The sequence below is a fragment of the Coffea arabica genome, chromosome 9e (assembly GCF_036785885.1).
Source record: "Coffea arabica cultivar ET-39 chromosome 9e, Coffea Arabica ET-39 HiFi, whole genome shotgun sequence".
In the NCBI taxonomy this organism is placed as follows: Eukaryota; Viridiplantae; Streptophyta; class Magnoliopsida; order Gentianales; family Rubiaceae; genus Coffea; species Coffea arabica.
In genome coordinates this window covers 35946576-35969493 of record NC_092327.1, presented here as the reverse complement: position 1 = coordinate 35969493, position 22918 = coordinate 35946576, and the positions used below count along the sequence as shown (strand labels likewise).

At 33.9% G+C, this 22918-nt stretch overlaps 2 protein-coding genes across 3 annotated transcripts; both read left to right on the top strand.

Moving 5' to 3' along the window:
* The first annotated feature begins 6530 nt into the window (after positions 1 to 6530).
* On the top strand, positions 6531 to 9794 carry LOC113709505 (uncharacterized). 2 transcript variants are annotated; one of them, XM_027232280.2, is made up of 2 exons: positions 6531 to 6858; positions 9492 to 9794. In XM_027232280.2, the coding sequence occupies exons 1-2, from the start codon at positions 6645 to 6647 to the stop codon at positions 9620 to 9622; spliced, it is 345 nt and encodes a 114-aa protein (XP_027088081.1). In that variant the 5' UTR covers positions 6531 to 6644; the 3' UTR covers positions 9623 to 9794. The 2 variants fall into 2 exon arrangements, with proteins under 2 accessions (XP_027088081.1, XP_027088082.1); XM_027232281.2 differs by having other exon boundaries at positions 6548 to 6852.
* Positions 9795 to 18086: 8292 nt separating this feature from the next.
* LOC113710604 (apyrase) lies at positions 18087 to 22373 on the top strand. Its single transcript, XM_027233708.2, has 10 exons — positions 18087 to 18203; positions 18297 to 18601; positions 18879 to 19007; positions 19095 to 19151; positions 19259 to 19351; positions 19664 to 19869; positions 20904 to 20995; positions 21191 to 21405; positions 21557 to 21746; positions 22038 to 22373. The coding sequence occupies exons 2-10, from the start codon at positions 18326 to 18328 to the stop codon at positions 22172 to 22174; spliced, it is 1395 nt and encodes a 464-aa protein (XP_027089509.1). The 5' UTR covers positions 18087 to 18203; positions 18297 to 18325; the 3' UTR covers positions 22175 to 22373.
* The last annotated feature ends 545 nt before the right edge of the window (positions 22374 to 22918 follow it).

The window sequence follows — 22918 nt, the reverse complement described above, 5'->3', positions numbered from 1 at the left end:
CCTGAGGAGCCCTTAAACTATTGTCGTTGTCATCTTTTGGCCCCCCATCTAAAATTTGTTTCCGATTGATCCTTAAACAATTAAAAATGCATACTTTGAGGACTTCTGATGACTTTAACCACAAATCTGACCGGAAGTAAAGGGCATTTTTGTCCGTTCATGTTTGCACCCTCGGGACCAGCAACTAAGTAGCGTAAAAAGAGATTGAAAGTTGCAACTCTTCAATTCTTAAGCAAGGCAAAATCGAAGCAACGGAAATCCTTTTCAAAAATCGAGTTTTGGCCATAACAATTACAGCTATTGAATGGCTAGATAATCTTTCAATTACAGCTATTGAAGGTTGCATGGGAGAAATTCTGCATTGAAAGCTACAGATGGACAGAGAAATGAAATGGATGATCAGAAGGAAGGATGCATATTTTGACCCATATCTCGTATACGGTAATGTGCCTCTTGATTTGTAAGCTTATATCGTCGGGGTTTGTGTGTGTAATTGTTGTGTTATTATTGAACAATTTAAGGGCTGTTAAAGAATTAGATGTTGGTTGATAGGGGCTTAGATATAGTGGAGTTTAATTAAATTAATTGGGTGGAAACAGGGTCTGAGAGTTTTGTCCTGTTGGTAGGTTGCATGGGGTCCTACTATATCTGTGGTCCATTATTAGTTTACTAAAAATAGTAAATTAATGAAATTTATGGTATAGAGTTTGACAAAAAATAGTTGATGTTGCATGGGCAATTGTTTATTTAGCAATTTTGCTGTTTATTTTTTACTACTCTATGAATATAGTGAATTTTGACTTTAATTTGATACATGATTGTGCAGAACATGGGAGTGAATATTTTACTATTAGATTGCACTATGGGGGCAAGTTTAATGGTTCGGATTACAGATTTTATACTGGTGGTGAAGTTGATCATATAGATTTGTGTGATGGTGATAGAATGTCAGTGCTTGAGATTAATGAAATGTTAAAAAAACTGGGGTATGGGGAAGAGGAAGCTGTGTTGTACTATTACCTTGAGCCGACAAGTGTTCTACCTGATGGACTGAGGCAATTGCAAACTGATCAACATGTTAACCAGTTCTGTAGTTGGGTACGGGAATATAAGGTGATGGAAGTTTACTATGACCATAAGACCATTGAAGAGGTATTGAAAATGCAATTCAATGAGCCTGTAGAGACATATGCAGCACCACCAAAATCTGGTGTTTTGATAGAAGAAATAGATGATGAGGGCAGAGTTATAGAGGAGCCTTGTACTGATATGGTATTAACCAAAAAGCCTTTGAATGCTGAAACTCAAAATCAAAAAAAAAGTGGTGCAAGTGTAGGTGAAAATTTAACAGAAAAACAGGTGCAGAAAGATATTCTTAATGAAAAGATTCCAACCTCACAGGCTGAAATTGAAAGTGGCAAACAAAAGACAACAACTAAAACAGTGGGAGGGGTAGGTACTAGTAAGGGTAGAGACAATGATGCTGCTGATGACACGACCAGCAGCTCAGATAATGAGCAGTTCAGTGCTGATGATAATTTCTGCAGAGATGACTTGATGTTTGAGGATGCAGGCAGTATAGATGAAACAGAAAATGACCAGCAATCTGTGGGAAGGCAGCAGCAGGAGCATGAAGATGTGACTGGAACTTCTAACATTCCTACCCAACAATCACAAAAGAAAGGCAAAAAAAATAAAGCAAGACAGCCTGCAACTTTTGGTTCAAAATCTATAGATGTTGGAGCTGCATTTGATGGGGACAAAATATATGATCAACTAGATAGTGGGGAAGAGTCATCTGAGGAAAGGGGAGGACATATCCCCAAATTCATTGACTTTATCCCAGAGAGGGACATGAAGAATCCAAAATTCTTTAAAGGGCAAAGATTTGCTGATAGCAGGGAGTTCAAAGAAGCTCTTAAAAACTATGCAATTGTTAATGGTAAACCTGTGAAGCCTTGCAAAAATGAGAGAAAAAGAGTTAGAGCAAAATGTAAGCACCCCTGTAGGTGGTTTGTTTTTGCCTCAACAGTAAATTGTCTAGGCACAAATGACTTAGTGGTGAAGTCAATTTATGATAAGCATGAAAACTGTGGCCATGCTTGGAAGAATAGAGCTATTACCTCAAAGTGGTTGGCAAATAGGTATGAAGAGAGGTACAGATCCAACCTACAACTGCCTGTGAAAGAGTTAATACAAACAGTTGATGAAAAGTACAGGTCCAAAATCACTAGAGCAGTGGCATATAAAGCAAGAGCACTAGCTACTCAAACTGTGAAGGGTTCAGCTGAAGAGCAGTACAAACTTTTGGGTAGGTACTCTGAGGAGCTTAAAAAGACTCATCCAGGTACAACGACTGAAATTGTATTCACTCCATTCAGAAAACCTGGTGGTAATCCAACATTCATGCGATTCTATTGCTGTTTGGGGCCACTTAAGAGGGGATTTTTTAGTGGTTGCAGGCCACTAATAGGTCTTGATGGTTGTCATATTAAAGGAACTCATCGTGGTCAATTACTAACAGCTATGGGTGTTGACCCTAACAATGGATGGTGGCCCATTGCATGGGCAGTTGTTGAAAAAGAAGCTGGAGAGCAATGGAAATGGTTCCTTCAACTCCTTGCTGATGACTTGAATATTGACAATCAACATCATTACACCTTCATTTCTGATCAACAAAAGGTAAGAATATCAATATAGTTTGAGTGTTAACAATTGTTCCAATAGAAACGATATCCTTCATATTTATCAGTTTGAGTGTTGACTCATGTTTTTTTACCTTTGTAAAGGGATTGGACAGAGCTATGTCTGAGATACTTCCTGGGAGTGAGCATAGATATTGTGTACAACATATGTACATAAATTTTAAAAAGAAACATCCCGGCAAAGCTTTAAAGTCCAAGATGTGGGGTATAGCCACTAGTACAAGTATGGAAGAGTTCAACAAGGCCATGGAAGACATGAAAGATTTTGACTGTGAGGCCTTTAAATGGGTGGAAAAAGCACCTCATGCCAGGCACTGGTGTAAGGCATTTTTTCCAGTCCATACGAAATGTGATATGCTGGTAAACAATATTTGTGAAACCTTCAATGCGTTCATTCTTGAAGCCAGAGACAAACCAATAATATCAATGCTTGAACAAATAAGAGAGAAGGTGATGCAGAGGATCCAACAAAGAAGAGAAGTGATATCTAAATAGACTGAACCAGTAGGGCCCCTAATCAAGGAATTGATTGAGGATAGAATTAAGCAGGCCTGCCTTTGGGAGCCAATCTGGAATGGTTTGTATGGCTACCAAGTGAAAGGTCCTCGGGCAGCTCAATATGCAATAGATTTCAGAAAAAACACATGCACGTGCCAACTTTGGGAGATAAGTGGGATTCCGTGTATTCATGCCATTTCTGCAATACTGGTGTCTGATAGAAATCCAATGCAGTTCACAGCCCTATGCTACTCAAGAGAGTTGTTTGCTAAAATTTATGAGAATGTCTTGGAGCCAATTAGTGGGGTCTCACTTTGGCCTAATTCTGAGCATTTGGAAATGGATCCTCCAGTCGCTTGTGTACAACATGGAAGGCCAAAAAAGGCTAGAAGAAGGGATATAACAGAGGAAAAGGGAAATGGTATCAAGCTGCGCAAGATAGTTGTGATGCACTGTAGAAAATGTGGAGAGACTGGCCACAATGCTGCAACTTGTTCAAGAGATAGAGAGGCTGAGCAGCAACAGCAAAGCCAAAATTCAGAAAAGCAACAGTCCAAACGAGTATGAAATTTGAATTTTCACTAACATTATTTGTACATTAATCCACATATTGATCTGGCCAGATTTACACTTTCAGGGAAGGAGAGAAAAGCAGGGTGTACCTGAATCTTCTCATGCAAATAAAGAGCAGGGACAACAATCTAGACAGCCTACCCAACAACAGAATCAATCACAAAACGACCAACAACAACAGCCATCTCAAGCTAGACAACAACACCAACCACCACCCTTCAATCAGTCAACACAACAGCAAAAGCAACGGCAACCACCCCAGAATCAAGCCTCCAGGACAAAGAAAAACAATACATTGACTGATGCTGAAAAGGGAAGGATTAACTCCAACTATGCTTATCTTGGAAAGCAGCCTCCTTTTTCTGTAGGAAGATGGAAAGGAAGATGGGGCAAAGGTAGATCCACAAGAAGTGGTACTCAAAATCAAAGTGAAAGTGCCGGTGGAAGAGAAAGAGGAAGTGGGAATCCAAATCAGGATGAAGTTGCTGGTACAGGAGGAAGAAGAAATGTCAATCCAACTCAAAATGAGGGTGCTGGTGCAAGAGGAAGAGGAAGAGGACGTGTGCCTTCATCTTCAACTAACTATTAGATTTGTTGCCTAGTCAATGGCATTAGATGCCCTTTTACTTTTGCTTTCAGAACATGACTTGTCTCGTGCTATGTCGAGCATGAAAATGACTTGTCTTTTTGGTGGTTTATTCGTAGATGTCATACAATTGGACCACCTTTTGTTTGTTAATTAAGTGGCTTGACTCTTGGTATTAATGATGTAATTATATGTTGGCAGTTGGTATTTAATCAAAAAGCTTTTTGGTTTCCCTATGTTCTATCATAATCCAATTTTACACTATTCTAGCTTTTCCATTGTTAAACATGTTGAAATGAACACGTCAAATATACCATTGTTTCAATTGTACATTGCTCACAAAAACAGAATAAACCAATATGATGCAATCATTAAAGCAAAACATGCTTTTCCAATACGTTCTGTGTCCAATTAAAGCAAAACATGCTTTTCCATTCACCCATGAACTACATTTGTACATATTACATTCCAGTTCCACTTTCTTCATTCCTTTGCTTATAATACATCTTTCTGGGGTAATTGCAATAGATCATTATTTCCTAAATTTCCAAACACCCAGACTGCAAATCCTGCTAACAGAAAGCCATAGGTGATTGCAAGAGCTGCAACAAACTTCCTCTCCCTTGATGCATGTTGTTGCATCATAATTTCTAACCTTCGAACCTTTGTCTGCAATTTTGCTGCTTTGCACTCCCACTTTTGTGCAGACTCTTCGGTATTTGTGAGCTGTTTCTCCATTTAATTGATTCGCCGAAGCAACCCAGGTATAATCTCCACTGAACGCGGACACATTTCTTCATCTATCCATTTCCAATACTTGCATCCCTAACCCAAATTCAAATTCATAACAAAATAGCAATTACTAACAACTTACCTCAGCAATTACTAACAACTTCACTAAATTACTGCTATCCATTACCTGAGCAACTGGACATTCCGCATATCTTCGACCTGGATTCCGTGGAGTCCATGACGTTTTCAGAATGGTACTCAATCCGCAGCCACACATTGGAGGTATTGGATTTGATCTTGGCATCTTCGACCTCGTCGTTTCCAATGTTATATGTGCAAGAAAACCCTAATTTTTCTTTCTTTTGCAGAAGAAGAAGATGAAATTTCAACAAATGGCCAAAACTCGATTTTTGGAAAGGATTTCCGTTGCTTCGATTTTGCCTTGCTTAAGAATTGAAGAGTTGCAGCTTTCAATCTCTTTTTACGCTACTTAGTTGCTGGTCCCGAGGGTGCAAACATGAACGGACAAAAATGCCCTTTACTTCCGGTCAGATTTGTGGTTAAAGTCATCAGAAGTCCTCAAAGTATGCATTTTTAATTGTTTAAGGATCAATCGGAAACAAATTTTAGATGGGGGGCCAAAAGATGACAACGACAATAGTTTAAGGGCTCCTCAGGTTTTTTCCTCTAAATGTAATCAAGAATAATAATTATTAATATATGTATATCTACGATAAGTTAGAAAAATCCTTCTTTTATTCATCTTTTAGTAGAAGGATTAGAATCACTTCTTATTTCCAACTAATGGACCATTGACCCTCAATTGTAACCATAAAAAAGAATGTAAAAAAAAATCACTCTTTTTCTTTTTAAAAGGAAAAAAAATCACTTCTTGTGACACTATTTTTTTTTGGGTAAAAAATCTTAGCGGTCACTAAATTATTGGTTAGATCATATTTTGCCCATCAAACTATTTTTCGTTAGTAATTGACTACTAAACAACTTAATCAGTAAACTCGTGATCATTTAGTCGATAATTACTCTTAATCTGTAAAATTAGCAGTTAATATGTGAAATAGGGTCGCATAGTTGTCGGACAAAATTACCTTGCGTTTTGCCATGTGTACTGCTAATTTCACAGATTAAGAGCAATTATCGACTAAATGGTCACTGATTTACTGATTAAGTTATTTAGTAGCTAATTACTGATGAAAAATAGTTTGATGATCAAAATGTAATTTGACCAATAGTTTAATAATGACCGCTAAGGTCAATAATCTTTCTTCAACAAGTCAACAACGGTCCGTAGCTATTTAGTGGTAACTGAAAAAATCTATTTTATAGTTTTATTTCTTATTGGTAAATGGTTAATACAAATTATGTGGGTTCGGATACTCCAAATCTAACGGATAAACCGACCCGGACTCCCTAACTCTGGAAATTGTAAAACCCTAAACGCTCCCAACTGACATTACCGACTCAATCAACAGAACAAGAGGCAAGTAAAAAAACAGAGAAAGAGTTGCAGAAAATACCCAAAACTTGAAGAAATGGCGAAGTCAATGAGATCAAAAAGGGAGAAGAGGCTAAGAGCTATAAGAAGAGAGATGGTGGAGCCCTTGTACCAGAAGAAAGAAGAAGCTAAGCTTGCTGCCCAGGAAGCTGCCCTTAATGCCCCTAAGCTGCCCGTTAGGTCGCATAATACCGACGCTTCTTCTATGGATCTTACTACTATGCCCTCAAGTACCAGTACCAATGGTATGGGTATGATTTTTATTTGATTTCTCATGAGCCCTTTTCGTTTCAGTTGAAAATTGATTCTTGTATGATGTAATTTAGGTTGGATTCTTTTTTTTTTGTCCGGTTTCTGGTGTTTGCCTGTTGCTATTTTTGGTTAATTCTTTGTTTTTGTTTCTTGTTTTCTTGGTTTTCTTTTGTATTTATTAGGTGTCAAGTAATTTTGTAGTAATGTTGTAAGAGATGTCACATGAAAGTAGTTTTGGTGGTGTGATGTTTGGAAGCGAAAGCTGCTAATTTATGTTGCTTTCTGTATTAGATTGATGAACTTTAGAACATATTATTAGTATTGCTGCCTAATTTTCTATGGATTTTTGCTGCAAGGAATTGGCCATCCAAGTTGAATAGGAAAGTTCTGATTTTGATGTCCTATTAACAGTTTCATTTTGTAAACGTGAAGTACTAAGAGTTAAGACTATATATGGTCGATACCGTGGGACACTGACGGTGGGTGTATGGGTTTCTTGGTTGCTGTTTATGCTGTCCCTGACTTGGTTCTAGGCAAGAGGATAACAGTGATGTGAACTAGAAATAATCATAGGCAAGATTTGTGCATGTCTGTGTTTAGGTGATAAGATTGGAAAACCATGAATTTTCGATGAGGAAAAGCCAATTATTGTTGACAAACATTTTTCTCAGCTAGTTTTTCTATATATGTGTACCATATGAAGTGATTGTTATCCAGTTTTAACTTTTTGATAGGCCACGAAGAAATAAAAAATTCAAAAACACTAGAGAATGGTCAACCTGGTAATTAACCTGATGACCCAAATTTAGTGGGATCAGTTGGCTTGTTGCTTCATTATTAATTGAACATACTTACTGAGTGTTGTGAACATTGTCTGCAACTGAATAAGTGTCTGCAAAGATATACTGTGTCCTCCTTTGCTTCGACCAATTTATGTTTTTCTGCATCCCCTGCTTTAAGGGGCATGCACCCAAAATATGCTTTTTAGAACACATGGATATGCTATGTATTTTACATAGACTTTGGTGGTGGTCTGTGGTGCGGTGCACATTTGAATGTCTGATACTCAATTCCCTGAAAACCGGCTTGTGGTATGGACTCTGAGGCATTGGTGGGCATTCTATGTTTATGTGTGACGGCTGAAATAGTGTACTCAAGAAAGATATAGTCTATTTATGGTAGGACTTAAAGACAAACTGATATTCCAACTTCATGCTTGATCAATTTCTGGTGGAGAAACTGAACAAAGCTCACGTATTTCTTCTGAAATTATTTGTCAAACTAAGAATTAAAATCTCTATAACAAAAGATATAATCCAGTACTGCCCCCTGGCATTCGATATGTGTTAGAATGAGTTCACTGGATGATTGCCAAATGGTACAAAAAGTTAGATACTTAAGAGTCACATGACTTAGAAATCAGTTCTTCAGAGTCACATGAGTCGCTACATTGCATTGTGACAAATGGATCTGAGTTTTGTGATCTTTTATATGGATGTCTAGCAATTGAAGCTTGGCTTAATATTGGAGGTGAGGTGAACGATTAGTAAATTAGCAAATTACCATAGTGGCAGTGCCATTTCAGCTAAAAATAATGACAAATGGTTCATGTAGTACATATATATATTTATATATTTGTTTATTTTTGCTAGACTTTCTCAAATCAAGAGTAGTAGTTATCTTAGTTGATATATAATTAATATTAGCTCTTCCTAAATCATATTTTGGTTGAAAATTTTGGAAAATAATCAACTGAATTCTGTGAGTTGATTGGTTGAAGAGTATTTAAGATGTTATTTGCGTGAAAGTCTACCTTATCTTTGGAGTTTTATATTTCTCTAAGCTTGGTTCTCCATTTCCAATGCCTCCATTAGTACTTTAATAACTCCCTTGAAGACTGTTGGTTGTCATTATAAAAATTTGTGAAGATGTTTCAAGCATTAATTGCTTTCATGTCATGGTTGATGTACTTGATTTTGTTGTTTTAGTTCCAGTTAGGCATCTTAAAAAAACATACTTGGTACTTGTTTGAGGTTAGGTAAGTCTGAGCCTGTAGATTTTTCAACTTGAGGAAATAAATGCGTCTTAGGTCATGTAGATAGGTAATCAGAAATTGTGAATCTCTGCTGGATGATCACGTTATTTAGTTCGTTGTTCATGTGTGGGAGGCAAATCTTGTGTTTTTGGGCTTGGTATTGTAGATTTTCCTAATAATTACTTTGATAAGCATACCAGTTCTTTATTGAAAATTCTGGCTTAGGTGATGGAGACAGTTATTTAGAAATTGTTGATTCTTTGCTGATGCTCGCATTTAATAGTTCACTGATTATGTTTGGAAGCGTAATCTTATGTCCTTTGGCTAGTAGTGTTTAGATTTTTCTAATAATTATTTTGTCGTATACACCACTTCTTGACTGAAAACTCTGGCTTTCCATGTTTGGGGTGGCTATGCTTATTGTTCTCCCTGAAATTTTTTCTGAGAATCAACCTTTTTGCAGATATATGTACTGTCATGGTGATCATTGCTTTTGTAACTTAACACATCATTTCTAGACTAATATAGTTGTTATTACGACTCAAGTTAGTGTCGATTGTACCTCATCCTGATCTATCTGTAATTCACAATTGGCAGATGTTGAGATGGCTATCAATGACAGCAGGAAAGCCTTGAAACCTGTTGGAAAGAAGCTGAAGAAGAAGATCAAGTTGGCCAAGAGGAAGCGTCATGGCAAGGGCAAGATCAGGCGGAAGCATAATGTATAAGGGTCTATGGCTGGTGTCTCAATAGATGATTAACCTAATAGCTAACATTTCTGCTGGAAGTTGTTTTAGCTTTGATTATCCATCCCGTGGTTTCTATTCCCGTGTTAATTTGGGTTTTAAAAGAACTAAGGTTGTGTTTGCATTAAGGGATTTGACCAAGGATTTGAAAGCCTCTCAAAACCTCTCAATATTGCATACAGACCTCCACAAGACAATAATATACAAGAGAACCCAAAATAAAAGGTCACAATGATGACAGAGGGGCCAAAATAGTTGGTCTTCATTAAGCCCTCTATCTAAAGAAGAAAAGCCCCTTGAAACTGATGTGCCATTTAAATCCGCAGATAGCACATGGCATGCGGTTGGATGAGAGCAGAATCGAAAATTCTTTCTGCCTTGTGCCAATGTGAAGTCTTAATTAAGGTGCAAAACAGTGTCCTATACTTCTCCGGACAAAAGCCATTAAGAGCCTGTTGTTATAGGAAAGAAAGTCAGAAATCCTGTGAATGCCTGGGACAAATGATTTGCTAGTTTGGAAAGAAGTAGTTGTGGTTCAAATCTTGGTCATAAATTCCTGAGACTAATGGTTTGCTTGGAAAAACTAGTCCGAAGTGACAATTTTTTTCCTGCAATATTAGACTTTTGTGAGTATTTATTGGGCAAATTACACTTTACCCCCTTATGGTTTAGTTTTTTTTACATAATTTTCCTATGATTTCAAAATTTATACATAACCCCCTCATGATTTGGATTAAAACGGAAATAGTAATTTGTAACGAAACTTTTAAAAAATATCGAAATTACCCTTAAAAATGCATGATATACTAATCCCGTATAATTTTATGTTTTACCATATAATTCTCTTATGGTTTAATACTTTACCATATAATTTTCTTATGATTTTCAAAATATACACATAACCCTCCTTGGTTAATAAATAATTTTCAACTTTACATAAGGGTATTTTTGATATTTTAGGTGACTCTGTTACAAATGATCATTTCCGTCACTTAGACACTTTAATTCAAATCATGAGGGGTTATGTATAGCTTTTGAAATCATAAGAGGATTATGTAAAAAAACTAAACTACAGGGGGGTAAAGTGTAATTTACCCGTATTTATTTATACAATAATGAGGAGAAGAAAAGTTTCATCTTAATTGGTGGAGAGTTTGGGCGAATCAACATAATTGGGTTCTATTTAACACCTCTACTAATTAGATTCCAATTAATCTATATATGCCTTCATCTTAATGGGTTTTAATTTTGAGGCTGAATATAAAAGTATCATATAAGTTGAATTTGACTTTTATATGAAGCTCAATTAGTTTTGATCCTTGGATTTTCTACTTGTATGATTCTCGTGCATCAATATCAATATGGATCTTATATTAAAAGAGAGAGATTCGATTTGGTGATCTAATTTTTCCTTTTCGATGTTACCCTTGTCATAGAATAATCAAACCATCATGCTATCACTCCAACCTATAACATATTTTAGGGTGTTTGCGTGTTTTCAAGAATTAATAGAGTGTGATTTGGAATGAGATTAGGTCAGCTTTAGTTTCATTTGAAATGTATATGGAGGCATAAGGGTTTTGAGGACCAAAGGAATAGGGTTCAGAACCACACCACGGAAGGATTATTAACAGAAAAACTGCAGAACCACCATTTTGAAGAAGCTTCGCTTAAATTAAATGCTGAACAAAAACTGCTGCAAGTGGCTGGAGGAAAAGTATTGAGACGATGTAACCCACAACCCATTCATGTTGAATTCTCAAATTTGCATGATCTTAGGATCATGAAATATTGATTCCACATGAGATCCTAAGATCCTAAATCATTTAGAGGGAATTTGGATCCTATACACTATCCGAATTGTTTACCTGAAGTGGGATCGTCGTGAGATCTCACGATCCGGAGGATCGCGGTACTTGACTTAGTTTCAATGTGGTTCTGAAATTTGTGGCAGCAATTATGCAGGCGGCAAAGAGGGGCAGCGGCAATAATGATGCTTTTGGAAGACGGTACGTAGGTGTATAAAGATTCCCAACTCCTAACAAAGATATGGGATAATTTCATAAACCTCCCCTCAGGTTTCTTACAGTTTCACTATTCTTTCTTGAGGTTTTCAAAATATCATTAACCTCCCTTAAAACTAATGTTCTTGTAACAAATTAGTCCAATTCAAAAAATAAACAATCAAAAAATGATTTCAAGAGAGAGAAGAATATTTTATACCAAAAGTACCCCTTAACTTATCACTAGTTGGTTAACTTAGAATCAAAAGAAAATATTAGTCAAAAATAGAAAATAAAGACTAAACTCTAGTATGAGTATAATAGAATTTAGTAACAATGATTATTTTTCATAGAACTACATAAAATTGAAAAATCAAAGTATTGGAGAGGAAAACTTGTTAATCTGAAATCAAGATTTACATGTAAAATTCCTAAACTCTTAGTATTAGAATTGGAAAGATTTTGAACAGGAATTAAACAAGATAAAATATGGCCTTTTCAAAAAAAATCACAATAGATGGCTAATGATAAAAAAAATATAGAATATGCTAAAATATGTTATTTTTTTGAATTATTTCTTTAACTTACGAGATCCTTTATTTCACATGATAAACAAGAAATTTTCATCATTTTTAATTTAAAAAAAAAACAACTCTCAAGTAGCGTTTGGATTAATAAAATGGTATGATTTTAATGGCAAAGCAAATAAATCAATGTAGAAAATTTTTTTCCTAACCATCTTGTTTGGATTACTTAAACAAATAAAAGAAAAGAAACACCAAATATTTTGGAAGAGAAAGGAAAGAGTAAATTATGTGTAATTGCATTTTATCCATAACTTAATAAAATCTAACTGTAAACATATTTTAATACTTTGCCCTCTTTTTTGTGTATTTTCATATTCGTCTTGTTATTCTTATGAAAAATTTATGAAATAATAATATTTCAATAGGAATTTTAATCTTTTCTAAGGAGAAAGAAATTACAAGAACTACTAAAATATAGAAAAAGAATTTTAAAATGTTGACAATTATCGTTATAAAATTAGTATTCAAGATTTTCAAATCTTTTATATTCCAAATCATGGTTAATTTAATACAACTGACTCAATTGTTTCTCTCCATACAAATATGTATTATTTTCTAAGTTGTAAGGATAGTAAAGTCATTTCACCACCTCATGAGGTAAGCATTGGGTCCCAAATGAATTATAAAGGAAGTAAGTGATATTTTTGAAATTTTAGGGGAAGGCAGCGAAATTATCAGAAACCTCAAGGGAGGTTTTTGAAATTATCCCCAAAGATATTTTGATTCCATCTTCCAAATCATGGGGTGCAGGTTTGGGTGAAAAGATACTTTTATATTGGCCACTTCTACGCCCATCATAATTGATCGAAGTCGTAGGCCATTGGAATGAAAAGCTACAAGTTGGCAGTTGCATTAGAAAAAAAAAAAAAAAAAAAAGGTTAGAGAATACAGATTGAAGTATTGGTCGATTACACTAAATATAGGCCTTGTTTGGCAGACAAGTTTTTTGCCAAGTTTGTCAGTTACAAGTTTTTTAAAAACTTTAATTACAGTAATCTAAAAAAAAAAATTTCAAAGTTTTTAAACTATACACTTCAAAATATTAAAAAAAAAACATTTCAAAATTTTTTAAAAAACTTCTACAGTAAGCTACAGTAAAATTTTAGACAAACACCCAAAAAATTCACTTGCCAAACAAGGCCATAAATTTAAGTTTCATCATTCCAAAAGAATTGGTCAATATGGGATTTCCAAACAATCAGGTGAACTAGGTTTATAAGATCTGTTTTAGTCATTGTTATATACAGAAACAAAGCCAGTACACTTTTCCCAAATCCTTAAATACACAAAAGTTTTTTCTACCGATTCTCCAGTAAAATTTTATACAAACACTCAAAAAATACACATTTCAAACGGACCTAAGTTTTCAACATACCGTCACTCTCAATTTTGACAAACAAATAAAAAGATCATAAATTATCATCTCAATTTCCCCACAGCAGCCCCTTTTCTTTATAAATAAATGAATGAGATTGTCAGCATGTTAATTATATCTCAGACATGTTGCATCACGTTGAGGCGAAAGAGAAAGATCTTCCGGTTATAGCGTTGATGATTTCTTTATTATTAAATAATTAATGGACCAATCTACTGTCTGTAGTTGCAATTTGATTAGTGAAGTGGAATTTTCAATTTATGAAGTGACAATTGAAGTTAATTGTTTATATGAAGATTGCAATAAATTATTTGTCGTACTTTTGCTACTTTTTCTTGTCCAGTAATTTCAAGAATCAATGGCTATATGATTTCCGTTTGAATGTTTCCTGAGAGTAATAATAAGACGTGAAAACAAAAAAGAGAGGTTGACAGGTAATTTTTTTTTTTTTTGATAATTAAGCATCATCATTTACCATAGACAAGGGGTTAATTGTGCATAAGGGGATTTAATTGAGAGAAAACCAAAAGATCAATACTGCCAAAATTAGAAGAAGTATAAGGGCCGCAAGATAAATAAAGCTAAAATTTTTTTGAAAAAAATGTAGGTTCTTCAAAGATTCTGTAAGAGTAACTTCAAGAAAACTAAGAAGAATGTAACATAATCCAATCGTATTATCTCGTTATGACCTTATTAAGAAAGTGATTCGGTAACAAATTTTTTTTCAAAGGCACCTGAAATTTTAATTTTTTTTTACAAAAAGAAATTTCATTAACAAATTATTGGAAATTATCCTGTACGATTTGTTCTACATCACTGTCCTAATGACAGCATAAACATGAACTAAAAATTAATTACAGATCTTCAATTTAATAGATACAATAGATTTGAAATTATAAATATAAAAATTATAATGATGATATAATCAATGATATAAAATTTCAATAATGATGATAAGATCTATCGAAATATATCCTAGATCCAAAAAATTTAAGATCTGACAACCAGTTCTGAAATAAATTCAAATCTAACAACAAATAAAAAAGAAAATAAATGAAGAAAACACAAAAAAATTTCTTTCCCTCGGGATATTGCAGTAATAGTTTCTTTTAGTACGTAATTAGATAATGAAGTCGTGGTGTATATGTAAAATCACCGCTTCTCGATTCTATCGACTAATTAATTATGGATGGGAAAAGTCTCTTTCCCTCATGAAATGTCGATGTTTCTTCTAGCTTTCAAAACCAAAGTTGTCGGTCCACACTGGATTTTTGTACTGAATTATTGAAGGCCAATGATAACTGGCCATTCTGGATGCTATATTAAAACGACTCTGTTTCAGCTCTTAACTTTTTTTTTTTTTTTTTTTTTGGAGAGAAGTCTTCACATTTAATTTTAGCAAGAACTCAACCACGTTGAAGTTGTTCTTCGGAGTAATACTGTGGTTAACGTAGCGCAAATATTTTTTCTTGTAACACGGCAAACTTAATTGAACATTAGCTTTGGTACAGTTAAAGGATGTTGGTAGTTTATCACTTTGTACTTTCAAACATTAATTTTGGTTACTTTATACCTTAAAGTCTCGATTTTGGATAATTTATACCCTAAACTCTCAAGTCTGTCCCAATTTAATCCAATAAATAATAAAATTAGTACAATTAACTGGATAAAAATAGTATAAATTAATGACAATGTATAGTTTTGTTCTAGATGTGATCCCTTAACTCCTTTTGACCACTTTCAACATAATTTGTATGGTTCCAAACAAGATAAAGGATTGTGTAAATTAATGATAATATATTATTTTCTTCTAATTGTGATACCTTAACTCGTATTGATCACTTTCAATGCATTATCATTAATTTGTAGGACCCTTTATGCCATTAATTTTACTAACATTGTCATTGATTGGAGTTAAATGGAATAAAACTGAGAGTTTAAAGTGTAAAATGTCCAAAATCAAAAGTTTAAGATTAAAATATTCAAAATTGAAATTTAGCGTGCAAAGTGGTATAAGTTTAAAAGTATAAAGTGAAATTAATTCATGAGTATATATATATATGTGTGTGTGTGTGTGTAAAGCTCTATCTTCTTTTTGTTCACATAACCTCCACTTTTTCCCCAACAAAAGGAATTATGTTAAGGCCTAAAATTATTGGGATTCGATTGTGCTTATGTGAAAACACTTATCTCTTGGACAAATATCTAATTGACGAACCTCTTATTTAGTGTAACACTATGATAAAGAAAAAGTACTGGATGAAATCTGTTGAACCCTGACAGACTAACAAATCATCCATTCCAATGAACACACTAATTCGGAAAGCTTAAGTTATTTTATTGATGATACGGTAGAAATCACCTTATTGATCAATGCCCTTGAGATGCTCAAAACTGAATCAGTTCTGATGGGGCATTTCGCATTCTGATGACAAAAACCTAATCCGTAGTCTCTAAGGTGGCAAGTGGCAACACAATTGTTTGGTTCGTGCTCAGTCTACATTATAAAAGAAATGGTAAAAAATAAAAAAATCTCATGTGGTAAACCTAATACACAGAAAAACTCTTTGTAGTTTCAAAATATACAATACGACACCCCGTACTTTGAACTAAATTATAAAGGTGACAGAATCCGTTAAATTTAACGAAAATAGACGAAATGACCAAAATGCTCTGATATAATTAAGCAAAAGACAACTCAAAAAAATCATTTGTTTTATTCTCTAGATAGAGAGAATTGAGGGTTAAGGGGTAGAACAGGTATATTTGTTAAAAATTAGGTATAAATTTTTTTTTTAAAGTTCCAATAAGTCATTTTCATTAAGTTTAACAGATTCCGTCACTTTTCAATTTAGTTTAAAATACGGGGTGTCGTGTTGTATATTTTGAAATCATGGGGAACTTTTCTGTGTATTAGATTTATCACAGGAGTTTTTTTATATTTTACCCTAAAAGAAAAGGAACAAGAAGCAAAAAGACAATCACAAATAATTCACAGACGATGACAATTTTAAAATAATGACAAAAAAAAAAACACAAAGTGGAAGTTGTAACACGAGTTTCAGGTCTATCTTGTACTTGTCGATATGTTTGATGTTTCTACTGTTTTTAGCAATGCGCACTCTTAATGATGCCTAATGACAGGACTTACATTAGAACGAAATAAACATAATTCAGGCCAAAGCCTTTGCACCACGTTCAGAATCGGCCCTGCCACTCACGCAGGCCTCTCATGTGGAATGGGACTCCATCTCAATTAACAGAAAAATTGATAGAATGACTTGGTTTGAGGACTTTAGATAGTTTAGTGGGCTGATTGAAAAAAAAAAGTATGATGGATTGGATGAGATTTCGGAATAGTTTAGTGACCTATGACGCACTTTACCCTTATGTAAAGGGCTAATTTCAGAAACCTCCCCTGAGGTTTTTAATAATTTCACTTGGCTCCTCTAAGGTTCAAAAATTATACCTACCTCCCTTATCCATTTAAAATGACAATACTAATCTTAATATTTTAATAAAACTCTGTTATTGCCATGTTTATGCAAAGGATAGATTTTATAATTTTTTTCCTTTTTTCTTCTTATTCATTTTTCTTATATTTCATTAGAAGTATAGAAGAATTATCAATGTTGTCCTTAATATCTATCCAAATCAAACGTTAAACTAGTAATAATTTTTTTTGATAACTTTTAACATCATCCATTTTTTTGTAACTCTTTTTTTTTTTTGTATCAAAATAAAGAATAAATCAACAATAATTAAAAACAAATAGCCCAAAATCACTACCAAACTATGGTAGTTCTATCACTAAGCTAGTCCATAAACTTTTATTAAAAAAAGTAGTCCACAAACTTAAAAAAAAAACACTTTCTTCTCTATTGTAAAAAGAATCTATATCCCCCAATAAAGTTCTATAAAAAAATAGCCTATTATAGCAAAAAAATTTATTGTTATAGTTGATTATTAAATAACAAATATTCGTACGAAGAACTTGACCCTCTTTTTTTTATAATTGTGCTAAATTACTTTACAATTATTTAGAAGAACAAATCAAACTTTATAAGATAGGGCATTTCAGGATATTCATTAAAATTTTCACTCTATTTTAAGTTTTGGTTACCAAAATTCAAATCAAGAGAGGTAAGTGAAAATTTTAAAACGTCAAGGAAACTAAGTGAAATAGCTAAAACCCTAAGGGGAGGTATATGGAATTGTCCCTTATGTAAGTTATTGTCAACTTTTGGTACTAACGCGTTAATAAATTATCCCATACTTTCTGCGTAACCACTCATGCACGTACTCACGTGGATATTTTATTCTTGAAATTAGCTGTAATCATTTTACTAGCCCTGATTAATTAGTATAATATCGTCTAGGTGCATCTTTCAATATCATATTCCACAAATTTAGTCTTTCAATCAATGGGGAATTTAATATTATTTGCTAAAAATAATGACTAAACGTCAAAAGGTGAGGTGGGACAAATCAAATCGATCGTAATCAACTAGAACCATTTTATATAAATGCATGATCATCACACCTGATATTATTCACAAAAAAGCTGCGACTTACTTGATCACTAAGAGAGTGACCTGGTATCAATTGTGGTGATAAAATTGCCCTTTATAGGTTTTTTCTGTTGCTATGGTTTGTAATGTTTGATGAATGCAATCTTCCTTTTCATGCAGGTTGACGATCAACCAAGGAAAGCATAGATATGGTGAAGCAGAAGCACCAGCTTATGCCTCTTTTTACATTCTCCTGTATACTCTTCCTCCTTTCAACAGGTAATGTCTTGGATGCTGCTGGGGCAGAACCATCTCAGGCCCTCAATCGCAAGTTTTCATTGGATGGTATTCTTCGTAGTGAAGAATCAGAAAAATATGCTGTGATTTTCGATGCTGGAAGCACTGGTAGCAGAGTTCACGTCTTTCGCTTTGATCCAAACATGGATCTTCTTCGCATTGGCCAGGATTTCGAGTTTTATGACAAGGTAATAGTGATTCAGTCAACTATCTCGAGTTTATTTAGGCAAAGTCTTTATTCGATAATAGATCAAGTGGTTAAAATTGAACTACAGCCACTTATTTTAGAGAGAGTATAACACTATAGTGAATGATCTGAAGCTGAATTTTCACCGCATAATCTATGATCTGTAGGTGGATGAAGTTTTAGCTCAATTGTGTTGTCCAAAACTGCTAATTAATCTAGAATACCACTTTTAATAGTGTAACATGTGTATAGTTTTTTGATTTGTTTTGTTCATGCAGACGAATCCAGGGTTGAGCTCCTATGCGGATGATCCTCAAGCTGCTGCACTATCTCTAAAGCCCCTATTGCAGGAAGGCCAAGCAGTTGTTCCAGAAGAGTTGCGTCCTCAAACGCCAGTTAAACTTGGGGTCTGTTTATAGCAGTTAATTAAAACCTCATGAATTCGTGATAGTAATCTTTCCAGAAATTTTGAAGTTACTTTTTATCAATCGTAGGCAACTGCTGGTCTTAGGATGTTGAAAAATGGTGCCTCTGACGAAATTCTGCAAGCGGTAAATTCTTTCTAGTACTCAATTTTTCCCATGTCCCAGAATTTATTTTTCTGTCCTAAAAAAAAAACAAACCCAAGATTCTTTTTAATCTATTTTTGTTTGAAAAGGTGAGAGATTTATTCAAGAATGAAAGCTCCCTCGAATACAAGGCAGAATGGGTCTCCATTCTTGAAGGATCAGAAGAAGCTTCTGACATGTGGGTATGTTTGACGACTCAAAGATAATTTCTTTTGTTTCAATTATCATCTCAATTTCCCCTCAGCAGCAGGCCCTTTTCTTTAATAAATAAATGAATGAGAATTGTCAGCATGTTAATTATTATCTCAGGCATGTTGAACCGAAAGAGAAAGGTCTTCTGGTCGGTATAAATTATTTATCACAGTGCTGATGAGTTCTTTAATTTATTAGTAAATTAATGGGCCAATCCAGTGTTGATTCGTTGCTTATTGGTTTAAAATTGTTGCAATTTGATTAGTAAACTGGAATTTTCAATTTGTGATCTGTACATGCAGATTGCGATAAATTATTTATCGGGAAGAATTGGTAAACCATATCCAGACACTATTGCCACTGTTGACCTTGGAGGTGGATCGGTGGAGATGACATATGCTATATCAGAAGAAAATGCTGCAAATGCACCCAAATTTTCAAATGATGGGGAAGCATATGTGCATGAAAAGTACATATTGGGAACAAAATATCACCTCTATGCCTACAGGTTTCTATCTCTGCTTATCTAAATTTGGAACCTCTTACAACTTGATTAGTTTAGGTTACACTAATTTTGGGTTAAAGTTAAAATACAGGGTAAAATACATTTTGTTCCCATGTGATTTAGTGATTTTTTCACATAACTCTCATGTGGTTTCAAAAGTTATACATAACTTTTTGATAATTTGGATTAAAGTGTCAAAATAACAGAAATGATCCTCTACAATGGAACACACTGAAATGTCGAAATTACCCTTGTTTAAAAAATAAAATGATTGAAGTGACCAAAATATATAAAAATAATATTTTTAATCCCTTATGGTCTTGTGTTTTACCATATAACCTCTTTATAATTTAGTGCTTTACCACATGACGCCGTTATAGTTTTTAAAATATATATATAACCCTTTGTGTTTAATAAATAATTTTAAATTTTATATAGGGGTATTATTGACATTTAATTGATTCTGTTATAAAATACAAATTCTATCACTCGGATTCTTTAGTCCAAACTATGAAGAGTTTAAGTATAGCTTTTAAAATCACATGAGATTATGTTAAAAAGCGCTAAATTACAGGCAAAAAGGTGTAATTTACTTAAAATGTATGGGGGCGAATTTTGGGGGCCTCCCTCGGGTGGTTCGGAAGGGTGACCATGGGAATATTTTCAAGTCATATTTCCTAATTGAGAAGATGCAAAATTTAAAGGATTAACTTTTTATACACTAACTGTATAATATAGTATTATTTTATTCTGGCAGCCTTTTATTTATATTGTATATGCATGTTTTGAATTTCAAATTTAAATTTATATTATGTGACTTGATCTAAACCTATTAATGTAAAAATATATATATACACTGATAGTGAAACTAAATTCTATCTTCCTAAATTTTTATGGAAATATGTCCTGAATTTACTATTCTAAAAATAATAAAAAAGAAAACTCTTTTTACATCTACGTATCAATTCCGGGCTCCGCCATTTTGCGGTTGCTTTTGTGAGATTATTGATGATGCATTAGTTTTTTCTTGTGTACAGTTATTTATACTATGGGCAATTGGCAGCCCGAGCAGAGATCTTCAAAGTCTCAAGAAATTCTACCAATCCATGCATTTTGGATGGCTATCACGGTATTTACCTAAGCATTAAACAAGATGCCTGGAGATTTGCTATTCCTTTTTATAGTTTTACACCCTGATTTTTTTGGTGCAACAACTTGATTACCAAGTTCTTGATAACACAAATAGGAATTAAAAATTAATTAACTTCAAATATTACCATAAAATAAGTGACCAATGAAAGACCAAAACTTATTTTCTTTCAAGGTTTCTATACCTATGGAGGAGAAACCTATGAAGCATCATCTCCCCCATCTGGTTCAAGCTTCAAGAAATGCAGGCAAGTGACTCTTAAGGCCCTGAAATTAGATGCACCTTGCGAACATGAAAAATGCACATTCAATGGAACTTGGGGCGGCGGCGGTGGCGAGGGACAAGAGAACGTATACCTTGCCTCATTTTTCTTCGACATTGCCATAGAGGTAGTATACACTATATACCAGTACTCTTAACCCCAAAAACAAAATAATCTGCTAATTAAAAATTTCCCTTCGGAAATCATTGAAATAAATTCAAGGCAAGGGTTTTGTTTTGTAATTTAATTGATTGTTGAGATGAAATTTCTCATTGCAGGCTGGTATCATCAGTCCCAATGTTCCTTCTGCTAGTGCACGTCCAATAGATTTCAAACGTGCAGCAAGGCTTGCTTGTGTGACCAAATATGAGGATGTGAAAACCGTTTTCCCTAATGTTTATGATGAAGATTTGCCATATCTATGCATGGATCTTGTGTATGAGTACTCATTGCTAGTGTATGGATTTGGTAAGACACATTCTACACTTCCATAATAACATTGGATTGGATTATATATATATATTGATTAACCTTTTTTATACAGACAATATATACACTGTCAACATTAGATGATTATAATTATATAAAATTTAAATTTAAAAATGTAATTTTTGTACATATATCATAGATTCTACGATACTAATATATACACTATTAATGCATATAAGATTTATTATATATATGTATATATGCGTGGGCGCGTGCACGTATGTGCGTGGTTTATGTTATTGATTTATTATTATTATTATTTTGTCACAGGTTTGGATCCTTTCAAAAAGGTCACACTAGTACGACAAATCAACTACCAAAACTCCCTGATAGGAGCTGCTTGGCCTCTTGGTTCTGCCATTGACGCCGTATCATCTCTAACTAATTGGAGAATGTACCAGTACTAACCCACATTTCTGTGAGGATTATTCAGGATATCTAATAAAGTTGGGATATAATAGTCTGCCTGATGAGCGCTACTATTTTCCAACTAAGAAGACAAAAATGTCATCTATGCGTTTTTTTTTTTTTCCCTTTTCTGGAGTACTTCACAATTTCAATGAGCTCTTCCATAATATCATTAATAAAGCCATGCCCTTTAGTCTACGACAATTGTTTATTAAGTTTTGAGTTTTTTCTAGTTTCAGCCCACATAAATGTATAGCAATACGAGTAATTTTTGCTGAAAAATCTTGAATTCTTTCAAAAGCATAATCATATGTAATTTTTAAAAAGATTGATACGATTTTTTCCATTGTGGATGCCAGCTTGATCGAAACACTAGTTAAGTGCCGAACGAATGATGTATTGTTTAATGATTTATATTAGTTTAAGAAAGTGTCTAAATATAGAGACGCAATAATTGTAACTATATATAGTAACATTGTACGTTACATCCAATTTAAGTATGCTAAAATTAATATGCTCTCAAGTTAGAAAAATTCTTTTAGTATATAGGAAAGATACAGTGAAAGAAATTATTTATTGTCTCTCGCACTTTACTAGCCAAATTCAAAATTAACACATCACATAGACCAATGTGGATATGATTTGAGCAATCCTACGATAACTTGCTACGTCCATTTCACGTGGGGTGCATAGATGGACGACAATACTCAAAGAAATTTCCCAATGCAAATAATTAATAAGCC

Excerpts from the sequence above, each read along its gene's own strand:
- LOC113710604 (XM_027233708.2), top strand. The coding sequence starts at position 18,326 with ATGGTGAAGCAGAAGCACCAGCTTATGCCTCTTTTTACATTCTCCTGT. Across the intron at positions 19,352-19,663 it reads AAGAAGCTTCTGACATGTGG|ATTGCGATAAATTATTTATC; the intron begins GTATGTTTGACG and ends CTGTACATGCAG. Across the intron at positions 19,870-20,903 it reads TATCACCTCTATGCCTACAG|TTATTTATACTATGGGCAAT; the intron begins GTTTCTATCTCT and ends TCTTGTGTACAG.
- LOC113709505 (XM_027232280.2), top strand. The coding sequence starts at position 6,645 with ATGGCGAAGTCAATGAGATCAAAAAGGGAGAAGAGGCTAAGAGCTATA. Across the intron at positions 6,859-9,491 it reads TACCAGTACCAATGGTATGG|ATGTTGAGATGGCTATCAAT; the intron begins GTATGATTTTTA and ends CACAATTGGCAG.